The sequence below is a fragment of the Ascidiella aspersa genome, chromosome 9, assembly GCF_963924565.1.
Source record: "Ascidiella aspersa chromosome 9, kaAscAspe10.2, whole genome shotgun sequence".
Lineage (NCBI taxonomy): Eukaryota > Metazoa > Chordata > Ascidiacea > Phlebobranchia > Ascidiidae > Ascidiella > Ascidiella aspersa.
In genome coordinates this window covers 13721613-13731424 of record NC_139455.1, presented here as the reverse complement: position 1 = coordinate 13731424, position 9812 = coordinate 13721613, and the positions used below count along the sequence as shown (strand labels likewise).

At 34.9% G+C, this 9812-nt stretch overlaps 1 protein-coding gene across 1 annotated transcript in view; it reads left to right on the top strand.

The window, feature by feature from the left end:
• The first annotated feature begins 1160 nt into the window (after positions 1-1160).
• Positions 1161-9812, top strand: part of LOC146133088 (germinal-center associated nuclear protein-like) — a 33013-nt gene continuing 24361 nt past the window's right edge. Inside the window, exons 1-3 of the mRNA XM_083396603.1 lie at positions 1161-1589; positions 6967-7041; positions 8916-9005. Of these exons, the coding sequence (XP_083252729.1) occupies positions 1175-1589; positions 6967-7041; positions 8916-9005 (580 nt within the window). The 5' untranslated portion in view covers positions 1161-1174. The remainder of the gene's footprint in view (positions 1590-6966; positions 7042-8915; positions 9006-9812) is intronic.

Here is a 9812-nt window from a genome sequence, read left to right as displayed (position 1 = left end):
ATGAAAACAACAAGTTACTCCTTATCGCGATATGCGCGAAAATTTTTACGTTTGCTTTGGTTTAACAAGTGAAATTTTAATTAAAGAACCACTAGTGCATACGATACAACCAAACGTTCATACGATAGAACCAGGCAGTCGAACCGTTTGACTTTTCCTGTTCAGCTTCGGTTCGGGTTCAAGGATTTTTTCGGAATCCGGTTCAGTTCCGGTTTCGGTTCGGAGGAATTTAAAAGTTCCGGTTCAGCTCCGGTTCAACCATCGCTATTTCAAAACCGGTTCATAAAGTTCCGGTTCAGATACAATATAATTTGCGTTAAATCTCAAAATGTGGGTCGATAAATGTAGAGAATAATCTTTGGTTCGACTCCCTGGATAGAACAACCAAACACTCCGGATCCGGACCGCGGGTCGTATGTTGCCAAGGTTTGTCCTAGAACAACGCGTTTCCTAAATTACTTGAACTTCGACGTTACGTGAGAAATCAAATGTAAGACTTTTTAACTACCTACAAGTTATATACTTAAATCTACCAGCCCAAGAGCGATATTCGTTAATATCTTGTGTCGTGTGACTCAAAACTGTACGGTCAAATTTCTGTTGATTTATACTATAAATGCCGTTATTTCGAGCAATATTGGTATCCTTTTATGTGCCATATGCGTCACATATCATTTTAAATGTAGTTTTGCCAATTTAAAGAAATAGACTTTTTTGCGATATACGCGCAATTAAACTTAATTTTACCTCCATATTTTCGCACGAGTTTTGGAGAACAATATGTGTTTCTAAAGTGGTTAGGAGGTGTAGCCAGGGTATTTTACCTTGCCTCCCTGATTTAGGCGCACTGCAATTTCAATAATATCATAATAGGGGAATTCCAAAAATTGAGGATTTACTACAGCAAAACTATAAGCTCTGTTCCTTGCCGTTTGAACTGTCGCAGACCTTTTCGATGAAAACTGCATTAATTTCTAACGGATCTATATGTTTTTTTCTGGAATTCTTCATAGACTTTAGCTAACTTACTATTGAACACCGCAACATTTTTCTGATAAAAAGTTGCACTAGGTTGCTAACCAATGTAAAAATACCTTTAAAAAATAGTTTAAAAACGTATTTAAACGATTTAAATTCTTTTTTTTCTTTATTAGATTTTTTGTATTTATGGTAAATGTCAGATAAAGGAGTGTTTAATAATCAAAATCCTGCAAAACACAATGCAGGATTTGGTAAACCTTTGCAAGGAAGCCTTTTTGCCAAGACGCAAAATTCTCAGTTTCAGTCAAAAATTGAAAAACAGTCAGCAAACCCATTTGGTCCTTCGATTTCTAATCAAATAGGAAGAAGAGATGTAAACATTGCGAGTAAAGTTGTTCCAGGTTTTATGCAAAAAACATCTGAGTCATCGGGAAATATATTTGGTACAACTAAAGTGGATTTACTCCGAACTGATACAAATCAGGCCATCAATAAACATATAGATTCTCCATCTAATGTTCAATATCCTGGTGTATTTCAACCAATGCCATCAACAGAACAAATTGTGACTAGAAAAAGCAGGAATGATAGGGTTTTTAATGCTGAAGGTTTGTTAAATGTTTTTCTTATCATACATACAATAACTTATCAAAACCTTTTATTGCTGTAGAGGAGAGATATGTAAAGGATTGAAATCCTAATTAGAAGGACTGAAATCCTAATTAGTTGTTTATATATTAAGTAATTAAGTCACTAAAAGTTATTTAAAAATAGTACAAATAAATTTCAGCTGTGCATATAAAAAGTGTAAAAATTGGGGGGGGGGGGGGGGGGTGTTGATATTAGCAGTGTTTCCTAAAATGTTTTACCACGGGCTCTGATGCCCAACATTTTGCACAACAGCCTAGATTGAGTGCGCAAATGGCAAAAATTATTTAATGCTAAAGTGGCCAAATAGGCTCCGCGGAAGACCTTTAATTTTAGTCTTCACTTCTTTTAGTTTGTTAATATCTTGTGATAGATTCCAAAGCAAACGCTACAGTTCACCTCATCACTGCTTAATTGCGATTCAACAGAGCATTTTTTTGACATATCTGAAATCATCTTAATTGTAAATTCTATAAAAGTTGTTGCCAAACACAAAAAATATAATCATTTTAGATAAGGACATAAATTAAGGCTGATCATTTAGTCGATCCATATAGAACACAACACACAATATTGCTGTTTATGGTAATATTATAATTTTGCATTGTGCAGCCTAAAAGTGTTATCTTCAAAAAGTCCCTAACTTTTTAGGCTTTAAAATACAATGTAAAAAGTGGTTTATCGCACATTAATGCAATAATTTTGTTTGAAAAAGCCATTTGGTTTCCGTATACAGAAAATTTTATAATAATTTTAGTTGGCGAAGACAAAAAATTTAATCATTTTTCACTGTCACATCAATAACTGATAATAATTTATACCACACCAGTATATTAAATGCAGATCCCACACAGGCTTTATATCCAAAGAAGCAGGGGGGCCCGAATTTATAACTTAGGGAATTCCCCATTTTTTGTCTGACGTTAATGACGTCATAAAATAGTGAGAGATATGACATCATAAAATAGCGATTGTAATGACGTCATATGTAGGGATGTTCAAAGTAGAATACCAAGGTATTCTAGAATAAAAGGTTTCGAATCTAGAATAACGAATCCAGAATAGCGAATCCTAGTATATTTTTATTAAATTATTTAACCTCGATTTTGTTTGGGGAATGGATTAATCTTTTTCTACCCTACAGGGCCTACAATCACAGCAATAAATCGCCCAAACAATTTGCTAACATGTGTACATTATAATAAAAATGTTTTACATTCTTAACAACTGTCATTTGAAGCAGTTGTGTAAACTGTAATACATGTCCACTGTCCAGGTTGTTGCCAAAACTTATATTTTTGCCAATAGTGAGTACAATGAAACACTGCACACAGAACTCTTTAGCAATTCGGTACAGTTTTTAAAAGCATTGTTGGTCTTAGTGCTTCTTTTTTGACAAATGGATCTGTTATGCAGTCAAATAATGTACTGCAAAGAATACAAAGTTACGAATACTTGACAATTTACGCTGTGCATAACTGCATAACCTCGCTGAATATTGGCCTAAAGTTGACCTTAAGTAACCCTATAACTAGGGATGCTCAAAGTAGAATATCGAATCCTTGGATTCGAATCCAGATGGGATTCGAATCCAATTCTGCCGTTTATTTCGGGTAATTGGAACCGATATAATTTAATGTTTTACCGCGGATTGTTGCGCCTAATTGCACAAACGCGTGTGGTAAGTTGGCCTGTCGCTGGGCGACCAATTAACAGTGCTTGCTTTAAATGTAACCTGGTAGTGCAGCGTCAGCGTTTTTTCGGGCGACCAATTACCGCGTCTCGCGATAACGTTCGTCTAATAATGAAGTGTCAATCAAGCGTTATTGGGCGAGCGACTAACGAGTAATGTCTGGTGTGGAGTTCGCAATTTCCCTAAATGCGTTAAGTTGCAAAAGTAACATTACGTTGTCCACAAAATGCGCTATAGGGTTACTTAAGGTCGCCGACTATGTGCAAGAGCGGATCCGTGTACTGCATACCCCAGCTCCCATCCAAGCCATCACTGGCTGAACTTTAGGCCAATATTCAGCGAGGTTATGCAGTTATGCGCAGTGTAATTGTCAAGAATTCTTTAAGTCAATAGTAACTTTGTATTCTCTGCAGTACATTATTTGACTGCATAACAAATCATGTTAGCAAAAAAATAAGCCCTAAGACCCAACAATGCTTTAAAAAACAGGACCGAATTGCTTAAGACTTCTGTGTGCAGTGTTTCATTGTACTCACTATTGGCAAAAATATAAGTTTTGGCAACAACCTGGACAGTTGACATATTACAGTTTACAGAACTGCTTCAAATGACTGTTGTTAAGAATGTTAAACATATGGAAGATTTTTTTATTATAATGTACACATGTTAGAAAATTGTTTGGACGATTTATTGCTGTTATTGTTGGCCCTGTAGTGTAGATTGAGATTAATCCCTTCCCCAAACAAAACCAAGGTTAAATAATTTAATAAAAATTATACTAGGATTCGCTATTCTGGATTCGTTATTCTAGATTCGAAACCTATTATTCTAGAATACCTTGGGATTCTACTTTGAACATCCCTACCTATAACGCATTTTCTCGATGGCCAGCACGTGTTACTTTTGCAACTTAACGCATTTAGGGAAATTGCGAACTCCGCTCCTGACATTACATGTTAGTCGCTCGCCCAATATCGCTTGATTGACACTTAATTATTAGACGAACGTTATCATCCATCTGGATTCGAATCCAAAGATTCAATATTCTACTTTGAACATCCCTAGTCATATGTAATATCAGAAACAGCCAATTAACCTCCAGCAAAAGCGAACTTTTAGACGCAAAACGCACACTTACGTCGCGACACTCCTGCCAGCTGATTATTATGCAATCGTTAACTTCAGGAGAAAAACGAAAACAAGACCGTGAAATCTATGTGATTGATTTTGGGCGTGATTTTTTTGGGGGGGAATAACGGCATTTCTTTTAAAGTTCTTGCAAGTTTTTATTACATTGCCTTAAATAAAAAAAATGTTGAAAAATATATGTCTAATATTTTTTCCGTTTGTCTGCTACGCACTTGGCAGCCTTCCACGGCGCAACGGTAGCGAAGCGCTGATCTAGTTCGTAAAAAACGGACGTAGAAAGAACATTTGCGCGAAGCGCAAACATTTTTCGCACTTACGTCTTACGTAGTTAAAATAGTCAAAAAGTATTTAAAATGGACTCGTGTATAGTTTGTCGAAGAGATGCTTTTACGATCGACCAAACAAGAAACGAAAAAGGCATTTTGCATTTGATTTGATTTGATTTTGGTTTCGCATTAGCAAGACGTGTGACCCAATTACACTGAAAAAAACATGCAGCTTCAGACGGTGGGTTTAACCCTGACAAAAACGAACAACAAACGATAATGTCACTTACGAAAAGGGGGGGGTGCCGAACCCCCTAACCCACAAACCCCCCTGGATATGCCACTGCATAGAAGGCAGTTTTACGCTTTTTTAGCAAGCTCTGTTTTATAATTGTTGTTTTACTTGTTCTCCATCAGATATTAACAAGGTATCATAACAAAATCAATTTGGTATTTGTCAAATATAAAGTAAGTCACTATGAAAATCCCAAATAACACCTTAGCGAAATGTTGCATTTTATTTGGTTTAAATTAACTTTTGGTTTAAATTAAAAATTTATTGAAGGACACTAACAAGACACATTGCCTTTTATCAGAATGTTGTGTATTTGATTCCATAGCAAAAAACGTTGCATTAAACAACACATAAAGTGTTTGCACTAAGGGAAAAATATTATGTTGCGTTTATCAAACAGCATTACCCAGTATGGTAATACTGAAAAAGTAATATAGATTCGTGCATGTGGAAAAACACACATGTTAATCTGTTGTCCAAGAGAAAAGGTGTAAGATAAATATCACAGGAAGGATAAACAACTTTTTTTTATCTAATTTGGCAAAAATTATAAATGAAACAGGGCTGTTATTTTTTTTTTTCAAGCATTTTCTAATAACGCAAAACATACAATGCTAAATACAGAGACTTTAAACTTGAATTTATCTACAAATTTGGACAATAAAGAAAGTCCCTAAAACTAAAGCTTCGCGCTAAGTGCCCAAAACTGCAGTTAATGAGAGCCATGTTCTTTTTTGTTTGGTCGACCATCAACAAAGGACGTTTTTTTATCTTTTGCCTTTCGTTATTCGTTCAGGTTGGCTGATTAGCAAGGGTGTATTCAACAAACGACAACGCTAAGGCACGCCTTCTTCCCTTTTTTTCTCGCTTACAGTTGAGTTAGTATATATAAATGTTTCTCGCTCTTAGCTGTTCACGCTAATTTCTAATATTTGTGTAACAACGGCATCTTTTACCTGAAGCAGATTCCCTTAAAGAATGGTCTAACTGTTAAATTGCATATAAATTCTGTTATTTCAAGCTTTTCACGCTTTGCTAAACTGAAGCCCAATGCATCTATAGAAAAACGTTATGTTTTGAAACGACTTTTAAGCCCAGCTAAGCCCAGCTAAGCCCAGCTGTTGTGTAAACGGGCCTTAATTGCTAATTCTCAGCTGTAGTTACACAAGTATGTGATATTTTAAAATACCGTAGTGTTCAGTGGGCCGTTTCGGTAAAAAATAAAATCTCACAGTCTTGGTTTAGTTTTTCTGCACATATTCCTGTCAACTTTACCTCCTTGTTCCGACAAACTAAGCCCCAAGCGGTTGTAAAAGATGCACATAGGACACATATGATTTAAATGAGCTTATACACGAGAACTATTAAAAATTAATCGCCGCAACTTTTTTGGTCATACGTAGCTGGGATAAACTAATTTAGGCACTTTTTAGAAACTTGAAAAAAAAAAATTGTGATCATGTGGGCTTCAGAAGAGTACTAAAGATCGAATTTTAGTAAAAAAAAACAGCTTTTATGGGCGCAAGTGCCCAACATTTTCTGCAAATGTACAAAAAAAAGTGTCAGCCATTTAGCATTTGTCTGAATGGAATGAAACTCACCAAAAACATGGCAAGCTGGTTAATTTCTGTCTAGCTAAATTATGTTCCCATAATACTGATACAGACACATTTTTAGAGCGAAAGACTTCCGGAAATGTCACAATCGCCCCAATTAGGATTTGAGGGTTATGATGTTCAGAGATATTATTAATTCATCCTTTGTGTTTTAATAGACTATCTGTTTTGGTCGATTACAAGGATTAATATGTAGTTCAAAGTATTGTAAAGACAAGCTTAATCATTGGTGAAAAATGATTTGGGTGTTAAAAGTGTTATAAAATCATTTAACTGCATATTTTCTTACTTGTAATTATGCATATTTCTGCTTTTTAGAAAATCCACAACAACCAACCCAACTTTCCCAAAGCCTTGGCAAAACTGGAAGGAAACGTTCATTTGAAAATGCAGGTATATTTAATTAATTTGTTTTTTGTCTTACTCGATAATAGGAATGCTTAAAGTAAAATACAAAGGGATTCTAAAATATTAAGTTGCTAATGTAGAATACTGAATCCAGAATATTAAACCGTTGTGTATTTTTATTAGTTTTTTTTTTATTGAGGGGCGGGAATCATTTATAACCTTTAGTGATAAAACAACAAATAATCGCAAATCAATTTTCTAACTTTCTTTTATAAAAAATCGAACTACAAATCATTAACATTCTAAACAATGGTCATTTGAAGCCTTTTTCCAGGAAATTGTGTTGAATTGCCACATAAAAAAGAAAAACACAATACAAATACCAGCTTGTTTTCAAAATCCCTTTTTCCCCATATATTAAGTGTAGCTAATCACAATAAACTCTTCACAAATTCTGTCAAGAACAGCAATTTTCTGCTGCCAGTAATGCATTACCTTTACGTGTTACACTGTGGCATAACCTTTTTCATATTAGCCTAAAGTAGATCTTGAGTAACCCCATGGCATAGGGATGACCAACCTTTTAGCAGAATGGGCTGCATTGCCACTTCAAAAATTCTGTTGGGCTGCAAAACCCTTTAGATTAAAGGGGCTGACGTCAGAATTTATGTCAAGACCTTTCGTCATAAAGGAACTTAACTTCTAAACACCTGCTCTTCCAGGGTGAATGTGCAAATATGCAAGTGAATGTTGGCCTTTGTTGCGCGAAAATTGAGTTTAGATGCTGTATCATGCCATGGTGTGACACCTTTTAGGCTAATAAATTTCCTTTAAATGTTCCGCAAAAACACACATCTTGCTTAACAATGATGGGTGCACAAGTGTTCGATGGCTGTTGAAATGCAAGATTAAACCCGATTATAGTCTCAGAAAAAATATAAGATTAGGTCTACATCAAATACTGCATGTTCTTCAGTTTTAATGATAGTAGAAACAATTGTATTAAATAAAGGCTACTGATAAAGTTAGAAGTGGTTCTCAACCCATGTCATCTAGTAGACCCCTATAACTGATATTTAAACTCAATTCCCCCCTAAGACTAAAACAGCACCTGCAAATATGCCTATAAATAAGTCAATACAAAACTAAAATGTGCTTTATTTGGTTTAAATTGGGATTAGTGCATATTATATTTCTACCTTAAAATTATATCTTTAGTTGGTGTTTTAACATTTATACTCCCCTGGGAGCACTGTTGCCTCTAATTTTTTACCATGTGCGCAGGTGCCCAAAATTTTGTGCAAGAGCTGAAAATCGGTGAGCAAAGTGCCCAAATTATTAAATAAATAAAAATTGGCCCAAATAGGATATGCGGGAAACCTTTTGTTTGGTCCTTATATTTTTATTACCCTACACCTGTTGCCATCATTGACGCAACAGAACCTAAATCACTGCTCTTATTTTGTCCTTACTTTGACGTCATGGAATTCACCTAGCTTGCAAGTCCTGCCAAAGTTGTTGCTAAACGCAAACAAATAATAACTATTTTGGAACTTTTGTTTCTATTAACTCTTAAAAATAATCTGTAATTATTTTTGGCTTGGTTTGTCCATTGGACGAATGTTTTCGTTGCAAGGGAGAGACAAAGCAATATGTGTGGGAAAGCACAAGAGGCGTCACAAATTGAAATTAATTTCTCCCACACATAAAATTAGTCTCTTTATTTGTTATGCTTGTCAAAATGCTTGTCACCAGATGTCTGGCAAGATTCTGCCAGCCTGTTCTGTAACTAATGCTAATTATTTAGTCTAGTGTTTTATATGCTTTTCCATCAACAAATACTTTTCATAATGAAATAAAATGCTATAGTGTTAAAGAGGTTATTTAAATTATTGTCCCCTTCCTATTTCATGTTTTAGTTGACGAGGACTCCGTAGTATGGCAGGACAACACTGACATGCAATCCAACAATCCTATGAAAAGGGTTGCTCATCTGAGTCAGGGAAAAAGTTAGTACAAATTCTCGATTAAAATAAATGTTTATATAAATTAGAAAAGTTGTGCATTTAGTATTTCTTTCCATGCTTAATATTACAGAGTCAGACAAACATTATGGCTGTATGATCAAACGATAAGACATCATAACTATAATAGAATAGGTAAAAAAATAAAACTAGACGGGGTTGCAGTTATTGTATATTTTGTCGGGGGTATTTTTTTCAGGGCTTGGAAGTATTAGTAGGCCATATTAGTATAAATTTCACTTTGTTTAGTGGTTTGGTATACACATTGCATGTTTCCTTAAATTGTTTCTGCAAACAAAAACAAATATGTGCCGAAAATTTCCCGCCTTAACTTATGGCTTAGATGCGAAAGGAGTAGGGCGCAAAATTAGGTTTAGAATCATTTTGCAATAAAAATGTATGTTTTATACATTTATTTTCAATTTTGCCGTCTCAAAACAAAAATCCCATTCCAAAAGACAATGACAAACTGGCGCTTGAAGCCTAAAAGCTTAACCTTTAACTAACATTTTTGAGCTTTTTGTGCTTATGTTCCAATTTGACGACACCGTTTCCGAATGTGCTTTATAAATGATGCTTCTCGCAATGCTTCCTGGCGTTATATGATGGGTGAAACTTTCAATGGCCTTTTTATGTATTACTGCGACAATAAATTCAAATACCATGAGTTATTTTGGAAATATTTGAAAAATATATTTAATAAATACACTTTATGTAAATAATGTGTACGGCCGTGTTATTAAATTTGAGCCAGCTAACATGTTTGAAAAGCAGATATAATCATACTCTTGA